Below are 26581 nucleotides of genomic sequence, written 5' to 3' on the forward strand. Positions count from 1 at the left end.
TGTATACCCTGCTGTAGCTTACGTGTATGTATAATAAAAGACAGAATCCATTATGCTGTCTCATTGTCATCTTTTAATGGCCTCTCATGATTCAAACCATATACAGCATTATGGATTTGTTGCACAGCAAGTTGTGGGGGGGGGGGGGGGGGGGGGTGTAGAAGATGAACTGCTCCACAAGAACAATGTCATATCGGAGCTTTAAATAAATAAATCACAAAGTATTGAATATTGCAAATGAATTTTATCAAGACAAAAAAAAAATGCTGTGAATATGCTTTGGTGTGTCTGTAATCTAGAGAGGATCCAAGGGGTTCCTGCTGGGGAACTCGCAGGGGGGCCCCCTGATAATAATGTGACTATATGTGGGCCCTCCACCACCCACATAAATTAATGACTTCATATTATGTCAATTTGTCTCTGAAGGAACTCCCTTCAGTTTCCAAATGAGCATACTGAACATACTTTAATGAACACACATAGCTTCTGAAACCATACACTCATTAAATAAATCGTTTTCAGATTTGGATCTGACTGTAAACCCACATATTGTATCTTTATCACTCCACTTCCAAAGAAATGCTCAAATGCTGAAGGTAAGGCTTTAAAAAAATCTACAAGGACACAATGCAACACATCACGACCTGTTGCGAGCTTGTAGTTAGACCTGACAAACCAGGCTGAAAGTTGTAAACTGGCACAATAAACACATGAATTGAATTTAAATAAAATAAAATAAAATTGTTTTCTGCTGGCGGCTGCTGCTGGTTTCCCACTCCACACCCCCGGCTGCCGGACTATGCTTAGTTGGGACTTGGAAGTAATTGAATGTACTGTCAGTATCAATATATGAAGATACAGAAATGACCATGATGAAATGTAAGACAATGGCTTCAGAAAATTACATTTAGTGGTCAAAATATCTTTTCATTTTATGAATAGGCCTACAGTGTTTCTTGTTTTATGAATAGGTGCCAAACTTATGTAACGACATGAAAACTCATGAGTATAGTTCATTCATAACCAAGCTGCAGTGCATTATCTCGCAGTCACGTGGCTGACACACATTGTGTTCACTTGTATTGTGGGCTATATTTTAATAAATTGCTATACAGTTCGTAGTCCTAAAACAACGCGTTTTTTCCAAAGCTTTTTGCCATAGGGGTGTTTGATTTATGCTAAAAGAAATATGGTCTGTGTTTAACATGAGCCTAAAAACATTCTGTTTGCTGAAGCCTTTATGTACCTTTTTTAAACAAAAATCATAAAAATGCATCCGAATGCAAAACTTCCAGTGGAATCTGCATCATCATCACCATTTTGGTCTGAAGCCTGAACTCTTGCCTGATTGGTCTGAAGCCTGAACTCTTGCCTGATTGGTCTGAAGCCTGAACTCTTGCCTGATTGAATATCTTGTGAGTTGTGACTGAAACGTGGCTATTAAAGTATAGCCTACAGTACAAGTCAATTGCATGCAGGATTCTGTTATTTTTTTAAATATTGACCTTTTTAGGGGTTTTTTTTCCCGACATACCCATTAACAAGACACTTCAGGTGAGAAAAAAACATAAATTCTATACATTCACAAACAAAAGCACCAATCACTCCAATGGCGAATAGATGCTCTAGGCTAGGGCATGTTAAAACACAACATTGATTTACTGGATGAAATGTCAGGGTTCCCCAATTAATTTTCCTCAAGGGCCATATTTTGACTAGGGTACCAGGCTGGGGGCCGAGTCCGCACGCACGAGGTCGAGGTCTTGCCCTGAAAATTCATTTTCAGGAAAAGACCCCATTTGAAAAGGATGCCCAGTTTGACATGCATAGGCTACTGACCCCCATTTAATGCCATTTATATCTGGGAGTGGGACCCCCTAAAAAAAAAAAAAAAAAAACATGTTCTTAATTCTTCCAGGGGCCACAAGGGGGCGCTCCGCGGGCCGCAAATGGCCCTCGGGCCGCCTATTGGGGAACCCAAATCCATTCCCACTGCAGAACAGACACCCTGTTGGGGACGAAAAAGGAATAATAAAGGAACCAAACTAACGAAATAGCTATTGGAGGAGGGGGGGAATGGACCGGTGATAATTTCAACTCTTGATTGTGTAACTGCATTGGTGAGATTGGCACAGATTGGCACAGTACGAAGAGGAACGTGGTAATGTACCGTTACTGTATACCCTCTGAAACAACAAACTCATGCCCTGTAAACACACACACACACACACACACACACACATCCATCCATCCACAAACAGGACCTGCTAAGAGTGCACGGACACCGGTGGTTGATGGTGATCAGGAGACATAGGCAGACTGCTTTCCGCTATAGCTGGGGCTTTATCGCCTGCGGGAGGTGCTCCTGGCTCTACACAGACAGAACACAGAAGAGGAAGATGCCAACATTATCCTGAATGCACGTAAAGAAATAGAATATCATATCAGACTGTCTACATTTCCCAAAAGGAAATGCATGCATTTAAATTCATCGCCACCAGGGGGCGCCAAAAGGCCCAGACCGCCACCATATATCTTTTATTTTATATATTTTAATTTTTTTCAAAAAAAAAGTTTTTTACCATGTTATAAAACACGAAAAACACGTCCTTGGCGCTCCAGGACATCATGAAAAAGAAGTTAAATAAGTCCTTGGCGACCATTGAGTTAATTCAGTCTGACCAGACGCAGACATAAAACGACATAAGACATAAAACGACGATAAAAATGAATGACCAGAGGGGATATCAAAAGCAGAGGAGCGTAGATTTGTCAATATACAACATGTGACTGGATGCCAGACGTGTCATTGTCGTCCTGAATGCCAGTGAATAAATGTTAAGTGGTGGAGAAAGTCACACACTGTTGAACAAGAAAGACGCGTGAGCGCGGGAAGCGAACGCAGCTCGTAAATTGCAATAACAACAATTATAGAATGAATTACGTACTTTAAGGTTTTTTTTAAGTTCTTTTTTTTTTCTTTTTTTAAGGTGTTTTTTTAAGGTTTTTTTAAGTTAAGTTTTTGTGTGTGTGTGTGTGTTTTGTGTGTGTGTGTGTGTTTTGTGCGTGATACAGCTGCGCCCTCTGGTGGCGGGCGGGTGGTGTTACAGCGTGACACACAGACAGACATGTTCTGCTAGGTCTCATAGTTAGTGCTCACTGCGTTCGCAATCATATCCTCCTCATTAGCAACAACAACCCATACTGACCTTTGACCTCAGGTGGACCTGCTTTCTTCTTCTCCATTTCTTGTACTGCCTGAGGGAATGAATGACAATATAAAGCCTAACCTATCCTCCATAGCACTATCAAAACGCCTGTGGTTTCCGAGGCTACCATATAGCACATGTCGCTTGCTGACAAGAACAGATCAAGCTAAATATAGTCGTGTGTCCCCCCCCCCCCCCCCCCTCCTCCTACAAGATGCCAAGGTTAATGGAATTTATTAAGCTTTAATTCCAAAAGTCAACATCATCCAAATGCATCACTTCATAATTTTATAAAACCAGCCAGGATTCATGAGCTCTGAATGCTGACTCGTTGAATGGTTACGTGACAAAATGGACATATAATTACCAGCCGCAATGTACCAGCTTTCCGACAGGTGGCTAGACCTGAGTTGGTTTCCCCAACTGCTGACCTGCTCATTAATTGCCATTAATATTAACAGAAAGCTGGATATCCAATCCCACTGTAAAATAACCTTTTTATAGTTCTGATTTTTTTTTAACTTAAAAAATAGTTTACTAAAAAATAGTTCCATGTGATAGGGGTGTCAAAGTTGAACGAAAGTTGCGCTAATATTTTAGAAATAGGTCAACAATACAAATGACGTTAGTTTTGTGAATTCATTTACTTTTACTGCGTGGCCCCAGTGCCCCCCACAACATTACCGGAACTACTTAATATTGACCAGAACCAGAGCAGAACTCCCACCACGGGACTCAGGCAATCAAATAATAGAGTTGCAACCACTATATTAATGGCAAGTATTTCATACAGCTTAAGTTAAAACAAATTAAAACCCTTTAAACCCAATCTACTTGGTTGACTGATGTCCTCCAGGGATCTATACTTTATCCTTCACAAAGCTTCATTGCTACATTTTGTGAGCTTGTAGATCTGCTATTTAATGATTATTACATGCCCAGAATAGGGACGCTACGGTTCATGTGGCTAACAAGCTACACATTCTCCTCTAACCATATATTTTTATTTTGTCTTTAACAGGCATGTATATGCAGTGCCTACGTTCCTGTGTACTGTGGCTTCATTCCCCCTATGCTACAAGGTGTGGTAAGTGGATCAAGTATTGTGTTGTTACACATGTGAATGCATCGCCTTTATCAGCCATTATCTCATTTATATGAAATTAGTTAATCATTCAAAATAAACATAAATGTGTAACTGGCAAACACACCCTTTCTTTACTTGAATTTGATTGGACAAAATTATTGACCTTTGATCTTATACTTGAATTGGGATCTGTTCTTGCTGTTTTTTATTTTTCCACAAACATCCTGACGCCCTTTTGACAAAATGTGTTTGTTCTGAATGACATGTGTTTGGCAAAAGTGCTTTGCAAATTCTTTGTAGCATAAGTCAGATCCCCAGCAAAATCCTTGCCAAAATTATTATACAAAGACTATCGGATGCAATCGACAAGAAACTTAGAGAGGAACAAGCAGGGTTCCGAAAAGGCAGGGGATGTATTGACCATATATTCACCCTACGTAACATCATAGAACAATGTACAGAGTGGCAGAGGCAACTGTATATAAACTTTGTGGATTTCGAGAAGGCTTTCGATAGTATTCACAGAGACAGCTTGTGGAGAATACTACGTTCATATGGGATACCAAACCAACTTGTCCTTCTCATCAAAAGTTTCTATAACAACTTCACATGCCAAATTGGAAATAGTCAACACAGTTTCGCAGTCAAAACAGGAGTGAGGCAAGGTTGCGTTATGTCTGCACTACTCTTCAACCTGGTCATAGACTGGGTTATGAGAAGAACCACCGAAGACATACCAAGAGGCATCAGATGGACCCTCTTCTCTCAATTGGAAGATCTCGACTTTGCAGATGACTTGGCTCTGTTCTCCCACACACACCAACAGTTGCAAGAGAAAACAAGTCGTCTGAACACTTTTGCAAAGCAAGTAGGTCTGAAGATCAACCAGAAGAAGACAGAACTGATGGTGCTCAACATCCCAAACCCCACACCAGTACACATAGAAGGAATAAACCTACCCACAACAGAACATTTCACATACTTAGGCAGCGTAGTAAGTCATGATGGAGGCGCAGGTAACGACATCACAAGCAGGCTCAGCAAGGCCAGAAACACCTTACAGAGGCTTAACAACGTCTGGAAGTCGGCCCAGTACAGCACCAACACCAAACTTAGACTGTACCAGAGCTGTGTCCTGTCTACCCTGCTATACGGTTCCGAATGTTGGAGAACGACGGAAAATGATCTACACAAACTGTCAACCTTCCACACCAAAAGCTTAAGGAAAATCCAACGAATATTCTGGCCCAAAACCATCTCCAACCAACACCTTCTTGATCTGTGTAAACAAGAAAACATGGATACCATCCTTATGAGAAGACGGTGGAAATGGATTGGGCATGTAATACGTAGAGAACAAGACAACATCACCAAAACTGCACTTAACTGGACACCAGAGGGCAAACGCAAAAGAGGCCGACCCAAGAACACATGGCGTAGGACAGTGGAGGGAGAGTTGAAGACCCTGCATCACACCTGGGGATCTATAAAGACGCTGGCCCAGGACAGACTGAAGTGGAGATCCTTTGTTGCTGCCCTACATGCCAGCCGGCATAAAGGGCAGTAAGTAAGTAAGTAATAAGTCAGATCATTCCTAGATATTTCACAGGACATTAGGCCTTTTCTAGGAACTATCATTGAGCAATACAAGCTCTTGCAACCGGACGCTCCGTACCCGCTAGTGACCCTGTCTTTGTAAAATGTGTTGTGTTGTGTTGTGTTGTGTTGTGTTGTGTTGTGTTGTGTTGTGTTGTGTTGTGTTGTGTAGATTGTGTTGTGTTGTGTTGTGTAGATTGTGTTGTGTTGTGTTGTGTTGTGTAGATTGTGTTGTGTTGTGTTGTGTTGTGTTGTGTTGTGGTGCGTGCGTGCGTGCGTGCGTGCGTTTGTTACGTGGGGGCCTGTCACTAGGATGTGTTCAGAGCGAGAGTGCTAGTACCACATGTGACTCTGTTGGCTCGGGCTTGAGGGTTGTTCTGTTCTTTTCAAACAACCTGCTATTTTATCAGTTGGCACACATCACAGGAATTTCAAGCTTCTTACAAACAGATTATTCCAAAGTTAAAACATTAACCACTAATTAACTAATTAAGTGGAATTAATCCTAGTTTTCCATGGAGCACAGCAGAGAGAGAAATGGAAAAGAAAATGCAGAGAGCTATGAGACGAAACACAACAGGCTTCTAATGAGATTCACACACTGGCTCATGATGACGGTTTGTCTTTGACTTAGCGATACGTAGACGGAGGGCTCTCAGATAACTTGCCTCAGTACGAGTTGAAAAACACCATCACTGTGTCGCCATTTTCGGGAGAGAGCGACATCTGTCCCCGGGACACCACCTCGACCAACATACACGAACTGCGCGTCACCAACACCAGCATCCAGTTCACCCTCACAAACCTCTACAGAGTCCCCAGGGCGCTTTTCCCCCCCAGATCCAATGGTAATTTGGTCACTTACACCCTATTCACCTCTATTCACACACCAAAATCACACATGCGAGTTGAAACACACAGAATTAATTGATTGGTGCCTTGTAACTGGCTTAGATGAACTGGAGTTACCTCTATGGATCTGTCTGTCTAATGCATAGAGTATATAAAAGGATAGAGACTGAACTGGCGCGAAGCTCCGCCCCCCCAGCTATTCATGTCAGTGGAAGTTGCTCAGTGGCGTTTTGAAGCACCCGGAAGACTGCCGGAAGTACCTCCCCCGGACCTCAAATTTGAGGTCCGGGGTGACGTAGGGAGTGATGGTCCTACATGTTAAAGCCCAGCTGCACGGGGTTTCCCGGTCATGAATCCACGGGTCCGCCTGTAGTCCCTCCTCCTACCACTAGGGCCCAGAGCTTCAACGTTGAATAGCCTCACTGGCCCCTTGGTCTAATGACAGGTGTATATTTGTGTTTGTTTGTTTTGGGTGCAGATTTTGAAAACCATGTGTAAACAGGGATATAAAGATGCTCTTCACTTCTTAAAGAGGAACGGTAAGTACCAGAGATTGTTTGATATTATTCTGCATCAAGCTTTCACGATTTTTCTCTAGTGGAAACCATATCATTCACATAGGCTTCTGTACTGTATGGTACAGAAGCTACCTTTTTTGAGTGGTGCAACCACTCCAAGGAACAGCAATGTCCGTGTTAACCTATGTTTGTGTGTGACTATGTTTGTGTGTGACTCATGAGTACCAGTAGGGGCGCTGTTGTGCCAGAAACAGAGAGAGAGAGATAGTGCTGCACTGTTGCCTGCTAATGAGAGAGAGAGAGAGAGAGAGAGAGAGAGAGAGAGGAGGGGGGGAGTTGCACCACTCAGTTCACACGGGTGTGATTTTTATACAATATAATGAATGTATTATTGTATAATGATTCCTTCTTAGGACATATAAGGATGTGTGTGTAGCTCTGGGGCACAGGGACAGCTGTACAAATTGATGTATTTGTAGATTCGGGTTGGATTTCCAGGTGTGTTTATACCTCCTGCAGCTCCTTCTTCTGGGCGTCGAGCGTATCCTGCTGCTGTTGCAGCTCGTCGTGCTGTTTCTGCAGCTCCGCCGTTTTCTGCTGCAACTGGCTCTCCTCCTGTGCCAGATGCGCCTCGTACTCCTTCAGCTCCTCCTCTGTGTACACGGGGTTGTCTTCCACGGTCTGGGTGAATTTTAGATATTTAGCGTCCGAGGGGGAAAGAAGAGACGGGAGAGAAGAGGGGTCCAAGGGAAGTACTGTAGGTGAGGAGATATAATTGTATTATCTTTTCCTTCCCCATTCCTAATATTCACCTCTCTCTTACAGTACACTATATATGCATGATTTTGTTTTGTCTAATGTGTTCTGTTTAAGAGAAGGAGAGAATGTCCACACACTGTTGAGTAGCTCCCACTGGAATTTTATTTAATAATAAATGATGACAACGTTTCGACCCCTTGTGGGTCTTCGTCAGGTATGAGGACAACAACATAATAGGCGTGTTATATACAGATAGGGGCATTTTAACGATGAACAAGCCGCTGTTTGCAATGATGATAATTACAATAACACCCCCCCCCCACACACACATCTATGAAGTCAGGCTGAGTAGTGTCAAGCCAAGAACACATAGAATAAATACAACTTACTAGAGGCACTTAAGGCCAACTGGTTGGTTGTATGTATGAATAGCAAGGGTAAGGTGATACAGACTGAGTTACAGAAGAACTGACTGTAACCAAACACAATATAACACTGCAAAAAATAAAAGTATAAAGTATAAGCACACCACCTGTCCCTCATTACAGGGACAAATTGGCAAAAAAAGAAGAAGAAAGAAAACAGTTTATGAACTAAATATAAAACCTTGTTTGTAGCGTTTGGTTATCTCACCTCCCAGGGCTCTTGCTCCTGGAACTCCTTCTTTTGGGAGGCAGCCATGAATTCATCCCTGGACACCAGCCTGTCATTGTTGGTGTCCACCTGGACATGGACGCACATGGAAAAAATGTCAGTATACATTTTTATCACCTTTTAAAAAGGAGTTAGAAAGTACTTAAACTAATAGACATGAATACAAGAGAAAAACAAACAGTCAAGAGAAGACAGTACGTAGTAGACAGACAACTCCTACAAGACTGCCTAGACTCTTGTCTAGGTCTCTAGGAGGTCTGAAATACAGAAACAATCTGATCTGTTGAACACAGTCAGCTTTTGAATGTCCATGTGATTATCAATTGTGGCAGCGGTGGCCGAACGGATAGCGGAGCGGTCTTGATACCGGAACGTCGCCAGTTCGAATCAGCTGTCCGACACGTTCAAATTACCACCGCTGAAGTGCCCTTGAACAAGGCATTGAACCACTACGATGAAATGTGTTCTATGAGCAGGGCCTGGCTGGAAACAAGTTCTTGAGCTTAGCCCAGATACCCTGGGTAAATATAGTAATCATTTAATTTAATTTAATTTCATCAAGAGAGGAGTTGAGAGATTCAGCAGATTGTTCAGGTTCTCAACTGCATGTTGACTATTTAGTGTATTTTATCAACAATATGAACTTTTTCTGGGAACGCAGACAACTGCTTAAGGAGTAAACGTTTTTTTATTATCTCTAACATATTTTACTTCCTGTGTTACCCATCTGTTGCCGCTGCTAAGGACAAGAGGAAACAGAAGGAGGAGATAACAGAGTGATTATATATTTTCACCATTGAAATATTTATTCAGACCATCTCTTGGGTCTCGGTCATGGAATTTTTACAAACATACATACAAACATACATACAATTACAAAAGTTATTGATGCTATTGTATCCATTAAAGGTGGCCTTACACTAGCCGATAATCGGGCATTTTTGACCCTCAGGGGGTGCCCGACCGCTCAAAGCGCGATCGGCCCGATCAACATCAATAATGTTTGATATTTGCTCTGCCCCGCTCCGATTATCCTGTAGTGTGTGGTGCTATCAGATTTCAGATTGAAAAAAATCAGCTAGTGTAAGGCCACCTTAAGGCTAAGGTGGTCTCTGGTAGGAAAATATCTACATGGATTTTTTTTTTTAAACGAGCATATGGAAAAGCTGAACACAGGTAGCATTATGACATCTGTAAAAAGATTATTTGCATTTATAATTTGGAACTCTGACATCATTACCAAAAACAAAATGAATGGACAGCTTTGTTTACTACTGTTGACAAACCAACAAACTATTGTGTGTCAGTAGCCTGAGAACCAATATTATCCAGCAGAGCTTGCAATGAATTTGCCTCCTTCACTGACACAATTCAGGAAATTAGACAAGCAGCCAGTGCATCCATATCGGGTACAGTAAAAAGAAAACAAATTCAAATACATCTGTCCATGACACAATTTGATCTGAGTAACCATGAAAACGTGGAGGACACATGAAGGTGTGTCCATACAGTAGGTACAGTTATGACACGGTGGACAGCGTCGTTGTGGGTGTGTCTCTCTGACCTCCTTAATGACGTGTTCTCTCATACGCAGCCTCTCTTCCTCCATCTCCATCCCGTCATAATCCGGACTTTTGGGGTCATACAACTTCTCCAGCTGAAACGCGCGCACACACACACACATTTTAACCATTTATTTATGACCACACAAAGGATATGCATACAAGGACATAAATATTATAGGTGCATTGAAGTTACATCTGCAAAGTCATGGCATGTGTTTTCGTGATACAACAGGCATGTCACACAGTACTCTATGGGCATAAGTAACAGTACTCAGTACTCTATGGGTATAAGTAACAGCGTCTCCGCCATATATGACGGCTGCCAATTATAGCAGAGACACCACAATACTTTGCCAGCACGCACGCACGCACGCACACGCACACGCGCGCGCACACACACACACACACACACACACACACACACACACACACACACACACACACACTTCTTCAGTCCCATTGTATGACTGATGCATATAAAACCAGAGCTAGTAATAAACATGCACCATTTTCACCTCTTTAGTGAAGAGAGCCTCCATTTCCTGTTCATCGAAGAAGCCATCTCCATTGGTGTCTGCAAAAAAAAGACCAGATTCATCTCGTCTGTCTGTCTGTCTGTCTGTCTGTCTGTCTGTCTGTCTGTCTGTCTGTCTGTCTGTCTGTCTGTCTGTCTGTCTGGGGGGGGAAGGTTAATGAGACATGGCGGGGATGATTTGATGGATAACTATTGGTCGGAAAAGTCTAGGTGGAGAAAGATGAGGTTTGCCACATTGAATTTCTCTTGGAGAATTAAATCATTCTCCATCTGTGATATGTCCCACTGCATCATGTTGTCACTTTACAAATTCTGTCTGGTGTCTCTGATCGAAATAACATGAGAACGGATAGGTACCCATGCAACTTGGTGGGATATGATCAATGGGTTGCCCAGTAGAGTTCATTCACTTTTGGGTCCAAAAGGTGAAAGATCAAGGTCATAAATAAATCAATTACATTTTCTATTAATATTTCAATATAATGCAATCTTATATACAGTATGTATATTGCTATAAATCAATTGTCTCAAGACATTTTACATGCAGAGCAGGGCTGACCTCTATTAGTCGATTAGTTGATGTTTGTTTTTGCTATACACAGGTTTAATGTTTGTTTTTAGTTCAATGTTTGTTTTAAAAACGCCATTGACAATGAAGGGAAAGTTTACGTCTTATTGTCCCTCATTACGTCATATTGTCTCTTTATTGTTAATGGCATAATGTTTGTGTTGGCGATGTTTGTTTTACATCACCATTACATCACCTAATCAACTTGAGCTGGACTTTAATATATTAGCGCCCCTCACTTCACACTGGTTGGAATTTTTTTAATTTGACTTAAAGATTGGGGCCTAATTTGTTAGTTTGTTTGAAAAAATATGTTATCATTATTTGTTGAGAGAAACCAAGCAAGTTTATGTTAAATCAGACATTATAGCACCCCCCACAGCCCAAATGGAATAATTCTCTATTGCATTTTTTTTATGTTAGGCAATCAGACTGATCAGACTGCTAATCTTGCACAAAAAAAACAAAAAAAATGTTTTCCTGTAGCTGCCTAAACATTTGACCAATCATAGTCGAATATTTGGGGACAGCCCTAATGTAGAGCAAATGTGTTGGCAAGACTTACTCTTTATGTGTTAGCAATCATTAATTTCATCTATAATTTGTCACATGCCTTGCAATTGCGTAGCACATTTACAAATGTGAAACTTGGTTACCGTGGAGATTGAAGAAGGTTTTTGGGTTAAAGTCCTTTGGGTCCAAGTGGTCTGTCTCCTCCCATACCTCCTTCAGCTGGTCCTGACTGCCCTACACACGCACGCGCACAGTCGCACGCACACACACATGCACAGTCGCGCGCACACACACACACACACACACACACACACACACACACACACACACACACACACACACACACATTTTTAATATCCACATTTCATATAATGAAAATGTTTTATGAATTGAATGCCCAATAAATGCCATTTGGAACAATGTAGACAATGGTGTTAAATATTACACATCCATCCTTACAAAATCTAAACTAGGTGACAGTGTGATCAATTAAACCGTGTGCGTGTGCGCGTGTGCGTGCTTGCGTGTCTCACAGGGTGGTGGACTTTGGGGTGTTCTGCGTGTTTTTTCTTCAGCTCCTCGTAGTGAATCTCCTCCATCTTGCGGTGCTCCTCGTCCATGTCCTTGAGCTTCTCCCTCCTTTGGTGCTCCTTCGACATCTCGTACTTCTTGAAGTCGTCGTGGCGTTCCTTGTCGAAGTTATCCAGGTCACTGGTGGCCTACACACACACACACACACAGAGAGAACAAACATCAAGACGGACTCACTTCGGGTGGCGTGTGGGCCTTCAGTTAGTGGACAATGCATTGCAGAGATAAATGATAGAAATAGAATAGGGGGGTGATGATGACATGCTCTGCAGATCAGCTGGTTTCAACCCCATGATTTTGTTAGTAGTCTTAATACCTATGAGGTTAAGAACAATGAGGATGGCCCACACACTGCTATCCAGTACAGCACAGTAAAAATTGAAGTGCTCAATCGTCACTATTAGAAGCAACCAAGGAGTGCAGCCAAGAGCAAAAGCAAATAGCATCCCAGTCAGTAAATGTAAAGTCTGATTTATAGTTAAGTCATATATATACACAATGGTGTCCCATGCCATAAATGGCAATTAAATCTCACAAGTCACAACGTGTCACTTGTAGATTTGCCATTTTCAGCACAGGACAAGACACCGTCATACAACTAACTATAAATAAGAATAAGGCATCATAAATATTCCTGTCTCCAGAATATGAATGTCAAATGCAGATGTGGAAGTGACAACACTCTAATCATTCTGATGATTTTGAATTAGAAACATGCTCTTTGTGATTAGTTCAGGCAATGGAAATTATGTCCCCCGAGGGTGCACACGAGTGAACGCCCCTCCCCCCTGAGAGAGTGGGTAGAGATCTAAGGCCGACACATCTCTAGATATGATTTGGTCATGTGATCTTTGATCATTCCTCACATTTCTAGAATGTCATGAACACAGCTGGGTGGCTAGTGTGGCTAGCGTTGTTTTATTCTCCTGCCCTCCTTAATGCCACGTGCTCTCAGTCTTTCTGACTCTGCTTGCTTGCCGTCAACTGAGAAGCATAGACGTTTTTATTGAGAGCTTTTATTGTAGGAAAGATTGTTAATAAATGACTACCTCAAAGCAGAAGGTCTATGTCTCTGGTTCATTAATTATCAGCTGATCAGATTTAATGATACTTGATCCAGTATGAGGGAGGTGGGGGGGGGGGAGGTACTTAAAGCTTGCCTGATTCCAAGTTGGAACCATAGAGTTATAGATAAACTAGAGCCAAAGGGCGGACGTACAGCCCGGCCTCCACTATTCATTTCAATGGAAGTTGCTCAGTGCCGTTTGAAGGACCCGGAAGAATGCTCTACTTCCGCATTTTCTTGATTTGGACACCAACATTTTGTGTCCAAATATGCTAACTCGCCTGAATCGATTCATGAATGAGCACTCTGATGAGGCTTCGTACACACCTACACAACAAATGTTTGGTCCGTGTGTGATGTCTGATTGCTGTTTGATTGCTGCTCCAATTCATTTTCAATGGGAGTCACATGGTTTGACCAAACATTTTTGTTTGATGAGGGGGGAGCAATCAGCAATCAGCAATCGAACACAAATGTTTGATCAAACCATGTGACTCCCATTGGAAAAGCATTGTGGTGGCCCAAAAAAAAACAAAAAACGACCAAACATTGCTTGATTGGTACGTGTGAATGAGGCCTTAGACAAGCTGCCAACCCGTCACGATGTGACATGTTGTGAGCTTGTACAGCTGTCATTTTCGAAATAATTAGAAACCTCTTGAAAGTGTTGGACAAATCTTCTCTTATGGGGGTCACAGGCAATATAAAGGCAACTATTTCATTTTTGGTTCAACCATTTAAAAAACCCACAGTATTGCGAATACCTCCATAACCATAATTCCATTCACCTATACTGTAGCATCAGAGACCGGAGGGGGCGTGCAGAGGGATACAAGATTCAAGCACACAAGGAGGTTCATTCCACCATTAACCCATTTTGGGCGGGAACCCCTTTTGGTGTTTTAATGTAAGTCGCTCTGGATTAAGAGCGTCTGCTAAATTGTAAATTGTAAACATTATGTTATAATTTAGCTATTGAAAAATAGCAGATCTACAAGCTCATAGCGCGCCACCGAGTGGCGCGCTACGAGCTTGTAGGTCTGCTATTTTTGAAAAATTGTTGTGCCTCAAATCTTTCAGAAAATTGTCATGATTTAGAAGATTATTTTTTAAATTTCGACGTCAGGTCCAGTTCCAGTCTTAGAGCAGGTTTAAATTACACATTTAAACCTGTGATTTGTCTTTTCTTTTCTTTAAACCTATTTAGGTCTGACGTCGAAAAAAAAGGGAAAAAAAATGTCTTCTGAAAGAATATATATATATTCAAAGATTTGTGCCGCATTTTCACGATTTTTCAAAAATAGCAGATCTACAAGCTCATAGCGTGCCACCGAGTGGCGCGCTATGAGCTTGTAGATCTGCTATTTTTCAATAGCTAAAGTATTACATAATGCTTAGTTAAAACACAAAAAGGGGTTCCCGCCCAGAATGGGTTAAGCAAATATCCCCGTTTGTTTTTCCAGTTTAGCTCACAGGCAATATGTTCCCATGTTTCCCCATGTCACTACACTGTCAGAGCTGATTGGGAAGTTACCTCATGGGCAAGCCATCCTTCTTCAACAAAGGACAAATAGATCGCCTCAGTGCCTCCATGTATTAACACATCTACAAGTGAAAGGGGCCGGTCTTGTTAACAGAACTAACAGACACAACGATCCAACATTTGTTAATTTCATACAGAGTGATATGGCACACATAATCAAGGAATTCAGGATGGGGGAAATCAGAATACAAAATCATTTCACATTTTATACATTTTTCATTAAAATCACCTTTTGAAGTGTTTCTGGAGAACATGTATTGTATAGCATGTTAGAAAAGTTAACGCAAGAGTTACTGCTAAGCTTAATCAATTCCACAGCATGTTGTGTAGTAGTGTTTATTTCTACTCAGGAAAATGTAAATCTAGCTCGCATCTCTTGACAACAAGCAACTACATTTAACCCATTTTGGGGCAGGAACCCCTTTTGGTGTTATAATTTAGCTATTGAAAAATAGCAGATCTACAAGCTCATAGCGCGCCACCGAGTGGCGCGCTACGAGCTTGTAGGTCTGCTATTTTTGAAAAATCGTGAAAATATGGCACAAATCTTTGAATATATATTCTTTCAGAGCCAACGTTTTTAACTCAAATCTTTGCTTCTGGGGGGTTCCTGGAACAACATATTTTCAGATGGGGGTCGGTGGCCAATCACATATAATTATTGGGGTTCTTGACATGAACTATTGAGCACCACCGATACAGAAACATCTTTCAGAAAACTGTCAGAATTTAGAAGATATTTTTTTAAATTTCGACGTCAGGCCTAAATGGGTTAAAGGGGCATTCCACTAATTTTCAACATTTTACTATGTCATTAATATACCTTAGAGCTGTTGTGTGGAAATAATAAAAAAGGTCCCCCCATTCTGTGTTTCCTAGAACTAGAGGTCTGAAAAAAATCATTTTAACATGGTGAAACACATCTTGATGATGTCATCATCAAGATGTGTTTCACCATGTTAATGATTCTTTTCATAATTACAGTTCTAGAAAACTTTTTTATTATTTCCACACAACAGCTCTAAGGGGGGGGTTTACCATGTGCATACACAGTACAAACATGGCCTGATAACACAAACTTGTTCACTCATGCGTGTCGTTTGAACAGTTAATGTGGCTTGAAGGCAGAACACTTCAGGGTGTTTATTCTCTTAAACGAGTCATCACCAAATGGATCTCGCTGTTCTTTTTTTTAAACTCAGAGTAGAACTAGTTTGTAGCAGTTTGGTGGAAGAACAGTATACATTTTAGCTCCAGGAGGACCCCCGTTGACTGCATGATTGCAGTTCCAGAATCGGTGTCACAAACCATTGGAACAAACCCATTTTGACCTGAGATCAGATTCTAAAAATGTCTTCTACATCCTGACAGTTTTCTGAAAAAGCTATGTTTCTATGTCAGTCGTTCTTCGATTTTTCAAAAATAGCAGACCTACAAGCTCGTGGCGCGCTATGAGCTTGTAGATCTGCTATTTTTCAATAGCTAAAGCATAACATAATGCTAACACCAAAAAGGGTTCCCGCCCAAAATGGGGTTAAAAGTTTAAATTGTGACCTCTTCTGAACAAGATCGTTCTTCTTGGGACTCTTGGGAGCACCACAGTTTACCTTACATAACTATTTAAGTAATGCATTACAGTGACCTCCTCAAACGTCATGTCCCCTCCCGCTCCCTCAGGTCTGGTGACGCAAACCTCCTCGACGTCCCCAAAACCAAACTCCGTACGTAGGGTGACAGAGCTTTTTCCTTTGCTGCCCCAACCCTGTGGAATGCCCTCCCTAAGGCACTCAGAGATGCCCCCACCCTCCAAACTTTCAAAACCGCCCTCAAGACCCACCTCTTCAATATTGCCTTCCCTAGATAACCCTTCTCACTGTCTTTCTTTTTAATGTTTTTTAGCTTTTAGTGTTTTCCTTTTTATAATAAAGTTGTTTTTATTTTGTTGTTACCTCTGTAAAGCCCCCCCCCCCCCCCCCCCCATGCAAAGCGGGTACTCAGAAAAGCGCTATATAAGTTTGAGATATTATTATTATAGTAGTAAACCATCACAACAGTCCATACCGATTTGATGAGGCGATCCAGGTCGTCCACCTCAAAGGTGTGTGGGTTCTTGTGGTTGAGGTACTCAAACTGTCTCATCAAAGTCTTGTGGTCCATAGCCTTGTCTGAAAGACAGACAGGGGTGTATCAGTGAAGAGATAATTATTACATAACTGTTTCATCAAAGCCTTGTGGTCCATAGCCTTGTCTGAAAGACGGGGGTGTATCAGTGAAGAGATGATTACATAACTGTTTCGTCAAAGCCTTGTAGTCCATAGCATTGTCTGAAAGACAAGGCCTTGTCTTTCAGACAAGGCTAGGGGTGTATCAGTGAAGAGATAATTACATATACTGTAGATTTTCCATTTTCTTTGCATTATGTCCACAGAGACAGCGTGTACTGTACACTGGCTGATGTTTCTGTAAATGTAATATAAACACCACGTGGCTTCAGTTGCACATCCAGCAGCCCTGGGCAAAGATGTTAGAAAGCAAGCATACAAATTAAGGCAACACATGACACCTGCTCTGTGTCTAAATAGATTACATTGGTAAAAGACTGTGCTCGTGCTGGGCAGCTCCCAGTAGCCAACAGGAGAAGGATGGGCTTGTCTTTGGTGGTACTGGGCATCTCCCAGTAGCCAACAGCAGAAGACTGTACTGGGCAACTCCCATTCATGCATGTATGTATGTATGTATTTGGTTAAAATGGGTAAGGTTTAAAAAAAAAAAAAAGGCAAAAGCATGCTCTGTTGCACGTATGTATGTATGTATGTATGTATGTATGTATGTATGTATGTATGTATGTATGTAACTGTATGCAATATTGCTGGGAAAAAGTGCATGCATTCTGAGGGAACCAATCAGTAGCACACTTACGTTATGGCTAAATATAGTTAGTCATGCGCGTCACTCACTGCTCTCATCAAGGCTCTTCCATATCAAGGTGCTTCGCTAACACACGCCACACTGCATGACATAAAATGGGCATACAGCTAAGAGAAAGTGGATCAACTTTGCTTTGATAACAAAAGAGTTGAGGTACACTACTACGACAGGCAACGAAGGTGAGGACAAAGTTGCATATTGTTAGCTGGTAATCTTTTCATTCTCCAAAGCACACGCTGGCTTATACTTGCACAACTTTCCTAGCACTATAAGCCTTTGTTCAGACTGCAAATCCCACTTGTTTCTCAAATAGGATCTGTAGGACTAACTGTTATTTGCAAGTGATATTTTCAGACATTGAAGAAAATAGCCCACAGCGTATTAAAACCCATTTTGAACTGAGATCAGATTCTAAAAATGTCTTCTACATCCTGACAGTTTTCTGAAAAAGCTATGTTTCTATGTCAGTCGTTCTTCGACTTTTCAAAAATAGCAGACCTACAAGCTCATAGCGCGCCACTCGGTGGCGCGCTATGAGCTTGTAGATCTGCTATTTTTCAATAGCTAAAGCATAACATAATGCTAACACCAAAAGGGGTTCCCGCCCAAAATTGATTAAAGGCTCAGTGGGATCATGCAAAAAATATAAATCAGGCTTCAGTTTCTGAGTGTCCAGAATTAGACATCGTTATAAAATCAGATTTGAATCCCATTTCAAACCACTTTCCATGTGTTGATTTGCTGTTCAGACTCTGCATTTTACTTTTACTTTTTATGTTTTTTTTGTGGCTTTCGCCTTTATTTTTATATATTTTATGGAGGGACAGACAGTAGGCTGACAGGAAATGGGGAGAGAGATGGGGGGGGAAGACATGCAGTAAAGGCCGTCGGGATGGGGAGTCGAACCCGCGGCACACTGCCAGACTGGATTACCAACCAAGGTGCCTGGACCACTGAGCCATGGCCCAGGCCTGCATTTTACTTTCTTTCTCACTTTCTTGCCATCCCCTTTCTTCCTTCCTTAACTGTTATTCTTTGTTCCTTAACCGTGCCTTGTCTATCTCTTGCGTGCATAAGCCTTTGCAAGAGTTTTTTCACTTTCAAATATATAAATTAAACTACCCTCTTGTCTTGTCTTGTCTTGTCTTAACCACAACCCTATAGCATCCCCATTTGAGCATGTAAAAATAGAACAAAACATAACCTTATATCAGCTATTTCCACAATTGGCGTACAACAAAGTATATAAAGTTTAAGTGCTTAAGGATATTCTTTAGCTCCTGTTAGTATGATGAGGTGTATCGGTACTTTGAGTCATGTTCTTGGGCCTGATGCTGCATTCACTGTCTATTCACTGTTCGTTATCTATATAGAAGTGTCTATTTGTACGTCTCTAAATGTTTTGATGAATTGAACATGGTGGACCCTCTTGTAAACAAGTGTAATGCTTAATTGGGTCGTCCACTCACAGTTAACAGCCTTTGTATTGAGTTTGTGCTTGAAATGTACTGTAATTCTGCAAACTGTTAATAAATATTTCAATCAATCAATCAATCAATCACACACGGGCAGACGCAAAGACGAATGGGACTATCATTTGGAGCAGCTACATGCATCATTGTGTCGCTGGCTTCCTTTGACAATGAATGGTAGACTGTATCTTTGCATCTGCCCGTGTAAACGCACCATGACTGTCACTTCCTTATGCTGACGATTTCACCACACATTGTTAACTGACAACATTATCAGTTAATCAGTTGTGAATTTAGTTGACTCAAAAATACCAAATACGTTGCTGAAAAGGGTAGCAGTAGCTTCTCATATATGCCCCCCAAATGTTTCTAGTGTACACTGAACCATTTTATACGGTTCAAACCGTTCAATATAAGGAATCGCTCCACAGATTCCTCAGATTTGTAGCAAGTTAGCAACCATATAATGTGAGCGATATAAAATTCCAATAAATGTGCCTGTTATATAATTTAGGATAGGACTCTTGTAGGCTGCAGACTAAAAAGTCTATAGCATCTCTGTTGACATTACTGCAATTCATATAGATCCATCATAAAATATTATTATTCAAATAATACCAAATTGGCCAAAATTACGAATTAAAGTTTTTTTGTGCATATTTTCTTAGAACCGTATATATATTTTGACATGTATTGGTACAATGTGTATATGTGACTCATTTAGTTTCTGCAAAGAATGCCACACCGCCACATGTACAGGAGGACCGCCCACTCTGTACAGTTAAAACGTGAAAGAGAGACACTAGACATAATCCCTCTATACATTCAGCATGATGGACCACATACATACCGGCCCCGCTCTCCATGTCATGTTTGACTTTGATGAGCGTCCTCAGTCTGCTGACTTCCTGTCTCTTCAACTCATCCAGCTGGGTCCGTACATGGTGGCCAACAAAGTCCAGCTCTTTGGCAAGCTGTCCTTGCTATAAACAAACAAACAGAACATACTGTATATTTGGTGGACACCTCATACAGTCGCATGGGTGTCATACTGTAATTTATTTGAATCTGCTTGGTCCCAGGGGAAACTGAACTTGCTAATGCCAGGGCTCTACCAGTGAGCTACACACTGGGAGTGGAACACCTAACCCTTGCTGTGTAATAGGTACAGTAGGTACGCAGTCAAATGTGGAGCATGTATTTAACTTTGACAGTGTATAAAACGAACATATAAGGGTTTACACTCTCAGACTGGGCAGTATTATGCGTGTCTTAAGTACCAGGTCTTATTACTTAACTTAAGACCTGGAGGCGTGATCAATGCCATTTGGCTATTCTGAGTGGCCAAACAGCATTGACCACGCACGCCTCCAGGTCTTAAGTTAAGTCATAAGACCTGGTACTTAAGACACGCATATCAGAGTTATAATTATACGCCTGATTTTGCTGTTTGAGTGTACCATGTTTACAAGTACAGTGCACTAATCACTACCTGACAGGTGTTAACATTAAGGTCTCAAAAGCACTTTCCCAATGGGTACAGGTCATGTTCTATTTTCCCAAAGTTCACTTGCCCTGGACGGGCAATAGGCCATAGTGTCATCCCTGTCTTATATTCAGAAATCAGGGGGAAATGATCTTGTCTATCCTTGTTTTATATTGTTTTTGTGTTCATACATAATATCCATGCATACGTATTCTGTTGTTGTTGCTTGTGTTTGTTTTTTCTGTTTGTTTGTAAAAAATCTAAATAAAGTACTGATCATAAAAAATAAATCAGGGGGAAATTGATTAGATTGATCGACAGCAAAATTAATGATCAAAGAAACTAAATAATCGGATTAGTGATGTCTCATGTATTACTGTACCATCATTTTACGCTCTACATTAATAATCAAATAATCAAAAACAGAGTAGTAGACAGTAGTAGACAGTAGTAAACAATGGAATATCTTCTCTCAGTAGCAGTATCTGTCCTACCTTGATAGCGTCCATATCTGAGTTCTGGAGTTTTTCTCTAAAGTGCTTGTCTTTCTCCAGAAACTCGACGACCTCTCTGAGATAGCGGTCATAGTGCAGTCCTGTGTCCTGAAGCACAAAACCCAGCAGGTTGTTGTCATTAACAAAGATAGGGGCTCAGGAAAGAGAGAAGGGGAGAGACATGCAGCAAAGGTCGTCATGAACAGGACTCGAACACACGACGCGCTGTCAGGCCAAAGCCTATATGTGGCATGCGCCTGGACCACTTGGTCAGCGGGCGCTCCAAAGATAGGGGCATTTTTAAATCACTGATAATACCTATTTGGGGACCCGGCTACTATTTGGAATTGCAGTTTCCTAATCCCTGTTATTTTACCGTGTTGGGGAGAGACTGGGTTGCAATACTAGAGGCCTACTTTGAAAGGGCTGTGCAAGTGAAGAAGAGACATTTTGGCTGACTCATTTCTAGTGTAGAGTAAAGATCTTCTTCAAGCTGAAACTGAAAGCATCCTTCCTCTTTCTGAGGCATTAAAACACCTTCATATAAAGTTTATATTCTTGCAGAGTTGCCGCATAAAAGCACACACATGCTTGAACATATGTCTTCTTCAGACTTCCGTGTCGAAACATAAATCTATAATAAAGCCTATAGCTTTTGCAGTGTGCTCCCTGTGCGGACTTCTCTTTTTTTATCATATCAAGGTACACAGGTACACAGTAAATATTCACTTCATAGCATGACTACTTTTGTACTGTATAACCTGTCAAAACAAACAATTCTTATGTGCCCAAATCATGGGGCTGACATACATCAATACTTCATATTGAGTAGTGTTTGTGTGATCTGAAGGAAATTCAAAATAAAAAGTCATTTTGTTTTCTACAACTCTATCAGGCAGAGACCTTTTAAATAAGGTAGAATTTGTGTGGTTGGATGACTTGGAGAAACTGAAACGTCTCTTTCAACATGATACATTTCCTGAAAAGGCCCGGTCAATGAGGAGGATGTAAAATGACATTGTCTTATTTATTCTCATTTTTGTTCATAATCTGTATAGGCCTACGGGTATGTTTATTTGTGTGGTATGTTAACCATTCTGGGCGGGAACCCCTTTTGGTGTTAGCATTATGTTATGCTTTAGCTATTGAAAAATAGCAGATCTACAAGCTCATAGCGCGCCACCGAGTGGCGCGCTACGAGCTTGTAGGTCTGCTATTTTTGAAAAATCGAAGAACCACTGACATAGAAACATAGCTTTTTCAGAAAACTGTCAGGATGTAGAAGACATTTTTAGAATCTGATCTCAGGTCAAAATGGGTTGAGGCAGGACGTAATATGAACAGGAAGGATTGTTAATGTTAAATTCTACTCACTGCCGACTCTGGAGGTTCCAGGTCCGGTGTGTCGGTGCCGGTGGTGACTTTGGTCTTGTCAACAGCGATAGGCACTGCCTGGGCACTCATCCACAGGGTGACCAGAACCAGCCCGCCCCAGGAGCACAAGGCTTTACACCTGTGTACTGCTTTTATCCACATCTGTATGAGAGGACAAGATGGAACAAGTTAACCACTTTAACCCTGGCACCGACCCCTCATTTAGGCATAGCATTATATTAAAATATTTACAGAAAAGAAAATCTATTTTAAAAAAGACCACACTGCGAATTATACAAAACAGTAAAACTAGGCCACATTTTATAAATGTAATTGTCTTATTCTTTTCTCAGTACCGGCTTGCAGTTGCAGCCGGGCAATGTTGATGTCAGAACATGCTGTTGCTTCTATTGGACAGCATCACTTGTGAAACCTTGAAGCTTACCATGCAATCTCCACAGTTTGAGTTACAAGTCAAAACAGCACCCATAGTCAGAACAGTTAAGCAACTTAAGTTTAATCTCAAAAGCAAGTGTGTGGTGGATCAGGCCACAGTCAGCCAGTTACTCCCCATTACATGGGGTTAAAGCCATTCTCATGTCTGACTCAGTATAGTTGCCTACCAGAGAAAGGCTCAGTCAGGCTATGTTGCCTACTTTAGGTGTTGGGAAATGACTGGAACACTATAACCACAAAACATTGGAAATGTGACTGACTAAACACTTAATTACACAGGTAATAGTTGCCTAATTAGTTGCCTAATTATGCAATATTAAATAAAACATGACCCTTGGACTTTCTAGAATCAACTCCATCCCCCCGTTCCTCAACTTCAAACTTGTCACAAAATAATCTTTCCATATTTAATATCCATATCTTCACGTTCTAATTGACTGGCTTCAGAATAGCTGGAGATTTGTTTTTAAAACCACTGAAGCAGCCACCATTGTCCGCGGACGGTTGGAGGACCACCAGGTCAGTGCGACAGAGAGGTTGCGTTTCTTCCTGCCTGTCAATCATTCCATGATGTGACAACCAAAGTACCGTTATATCTATGCACCACTTTAGAATGGTGATGAGGTCTCTAGACTCAATTAGAACCAGATATATGTAATTTGAGAAGAACATTTCATTATTTAAAACATTGATTGTCAACATCCTCTGACATTGAGATAGAAATAATCTACAAAGCAACAATGCTAGGAATACATGTATAATATAAATGCAATTGAGTCATTTTACACGTACGTTTATCTTTCTTCCTTAGTCCTTACTTCCCCTTTCCTCTGGGCTTCAGAAACCTTCAGTCAATCCGTTAACTGGCAGAAATAGACTGCCTGCCTGCCGCTTGTTTACTTAGAGCCGTCTGTCAGTTAACACGCTCCTGTCCTCTTAGCGGGGCGCAACCTAGACACTTATTAGAACTTACCATGGCAACGCCCCGCCCCCCTCAGCGTCGATTGGGTGAAAGTATGTATTTCTCTTTGGAAAATAGTCGCGTTGGCAGCCGATTGGTCGACAGGGCGTGTCAGTCAAACCCGTTTCCTTGTGGTCAAGGTGCGTAGAGGCAGACTGTGGGGGTACGTGGCGTTTGGTTTACATGACATGCGGTTTTTAGTGTTTACACCATCACAGTTTGAGTGTTTGACAGTCATCATGCGCACATCTTTATTATATTACAGTTGGAAACAAGTCCCCAGGACGTTTTTGTGTTTTACTTTTTTAGCTCAAATGTCAGTCAGTGACTACTAGGCTGTTTACATTTGTCTAATAATTAAATCAATCAAACAATGCAAAAAAGTTATAAACGTGCTAACAAAAACTGTGAATATACAAATAAAATAATTAATACACAAAATAAGAGCACTCAGCTCAGTCTAAGTAAACAGTCACAGACTGTACACAAAACCACTAGGTGGCAGCATTGAGCTCGATAGTTATGTACTTATCTCAGACCAAGTATAGTAAACACAGGATATTAATTATTCAGCAAATATGTTTCTGGTGTCAATTGAGACAACACAGCAGTGTAAGCAGAGAAACACAGCACAATCTAAATTCAACCGTAACTTCAGTGTCAAGGTTGATAATAAAACATACCGGGTAGCTTTAAAGTGCTGATATGGCAGTAGAAAGCAGGTTAAACACTTACCAGGTATAAAAGTATCCTGAAATCGTACTGCAACAGTCAACTTTATTTCATTTATTATGTAGATGTTATGTCTGGTTTGTATGCAAATATAGCCTACAGAGAATGAACTAAAGCTGAAGCAGTGATTTAATAGAAGACATAGTACTGGCCAATGCACAGAGCATAGCAGCTGAGGCCAATTCCACATAAGCAGATTCTGATCCTCAACAGGTGTATCTGGTCTATAGGTTCTCAGAGTGGGGTAATTTAGCAGATTAAGTATTACTGTTAACCACTTGTTAAATGTCTTAAGTTACAATACACATGAATCCAACTGATAGATCTGGAATCTAATCAATATCTAATCAATAGTTTATGGATCACTTTGGTATGACATCCTACAGTATATGATTTGCTGACAAGGCATGGCCTATCAAACCTTTTCAAGAGTCTTATGCATGTCAGTTTGACACAGAACATGCCATATCTTTGTTGACTAGTTTTATGAAGAATGTCCTAATAATAAAAACAAATGTCACCAAGCCAAGAATTATACCGTCATCACATCAGTATCACTCAGAAAACCTCTTTGGCCCAGCAAGCCCATATCTTCTAATTCTATCAACAAGCTGATAACATGACGCCTCCAAAACTCACATTAAATGTGTCAGTCCTCTGCATTTACCCATCATGCAATGGGTCTGGTCCACAAGATTCGATACTCCACCAAGATACCCATGTACCTGTGTAGATACTTCCTTAATGTTAACGAAGTCCACACCCACAACACCAGAGGGAGTGCAACGAATCATGTTCAACCCAGATTCGGCACAAACAAGGGACTAAATTCTTTTCGCTCCTATGCCACCAAAATGTGGAACGCCCTACCAACAGTCATTAAGACATGCGAATCCCTTGACTCCTTCAAAACCGCTCTCAAAGGGCACCTACGGATGGCTGCAATTCAAAACTGGCCCCTGTAAAAATCCCCCACCGCCCCCCCCCCCCCCCCCTTTCCCCTCACTGTATATGTTTCTTTTCCCTTTTTACCTCCATTATGATGAATTCCTGTACTGTTCTTTGTCTATATAGAAGTGTCTATTTGTACGTCTCTAAATGTTTTGATGAATTGAACATGGTGGACCCTGTTGTAAACAAGTGTAATGCTTAATTGGGTCGTCCACTCACAGTTAACAGCCTTTGTATTGAGTTTGTGCTTGAAATGTACTGTAATTCTGCAAACTGTTAATAAAATTTTCAATCAATCAATCAATCATTAGGATGCACTGCAGATTACAAGCAATCCTATAGTTAAAACAATGATTAAAGTCTGGCATGAGGTTAATATATTTTTGGGAGAACATCCACGTCTCTCTCGCTTCAGCCCAATATGGGGTAATAATCAATTTGTGCCAGGTAGAGCTGATGGGGGGTTTAAATTGTGGGCTGATAGGGGAATAGGTCAATTAAGGGATGTATTTGAGAGGGGTCGGGGGAGTATGCTCTCGTTTGAGGAACTGGTCATTAAATATGATATCCCTCGCAAACACTTCTTTAAATATCTGCAACTGAGGGACTTTATTAGAACTAATCTGGGGCAATCCATGCTGGCCCCATCCATGTCTGTGCTGGAGAAAGCT

General features: G+C 41.2%; 1 protein-coding gene across 4 annotated transcripts; it reads right to left on the reverse strand.

The window, feature by feature from the left end:
- Window positions 1-224: 224 nt before the first annotated feature.
- LOC306923720 (nucleobindin-2-like) lies at window positions 225-25661 on the reverse strand. Of its 4 annotated transcripts, XM_079501991.1 has the most exons (14): window positions 24963-25130; window positions 24240-24382; window positions 22811-22972; window positions 21437-21544; window positions 20307-20439; window positions 17118-17221; window positions 12390-12575; window positions 12000-12090; window positions 10756-10814; window positions 10240-10332; window positions 8655-8744; window positions 7773-7943; window positions 3210-3258; window positions 225-2371 (listed from the first exon to the last, which is right to left on the reverse strand). In XM_079501991.1, the coding sequence occupies exons 2-14, from the start codon at window positions 24240-24242 to the stop codon at window positions 2268-2270; spliced, it is 1353 nt and encodes a 450-aa protein (XP_079358117.1). In that variant the 5' UTR covers window positions 24243-24382; window positions 24963-25130; the 3' UTR covers window positions 225-2267. The 4 variants fall into 4 exon arrangements, with proteins under 4 accessions (XP_079358117.1, XP_079358116.1, XP_079358118.1 ...); XM_079501990.1 differs by lacking the exons at window positions 24240-24382; window positions 24963-25130 and adding an exon at window positions 25599-25661; XM_079501992.1 differs by lacking the exon at window positions 24240-24382.
- Between the last annotated feature and the right edge of the window lie 920 nt (window positions 25662-26581).

This window comes from Electrona antarctica (genome assembly GCF_951216825.1).
Source record: "Electrona antarctica genome assembly, chromosome: 5".
Taxonomy (NCBI): Eukaryota; Metazoa; Chordata; class Actinopteri; order Myctophiformes; family Myctophidae; genus Electrona; species Electrona antarctica.

What these genes read in the sequence shown, in the direction of transcription:
- LOC306923720 (XM_079501990.1), bottom strand. Translation starts at nt 25,622, where the DNA reads ATGCAGAGGACTGACACATTTAAT. An exon ending in AACCTTCTTCAATCTCCACG is followed by an intron (nt 10,815 to 11,999) that starts GTAACCAAGTTT and finishes TTTTTTTTGCAG; the next exon opens with ACACCAATGGAGATGGCTTC. An exon ending in AGGTCCACCTGAGGTCAAAG is followed by an intron (nt 2,372 to 3,209) that starts GTCAGTATGGGT and finishes CTGTCTGTGTAG; the next exon opens with AGCCAGGAGCACCTCCCGCA.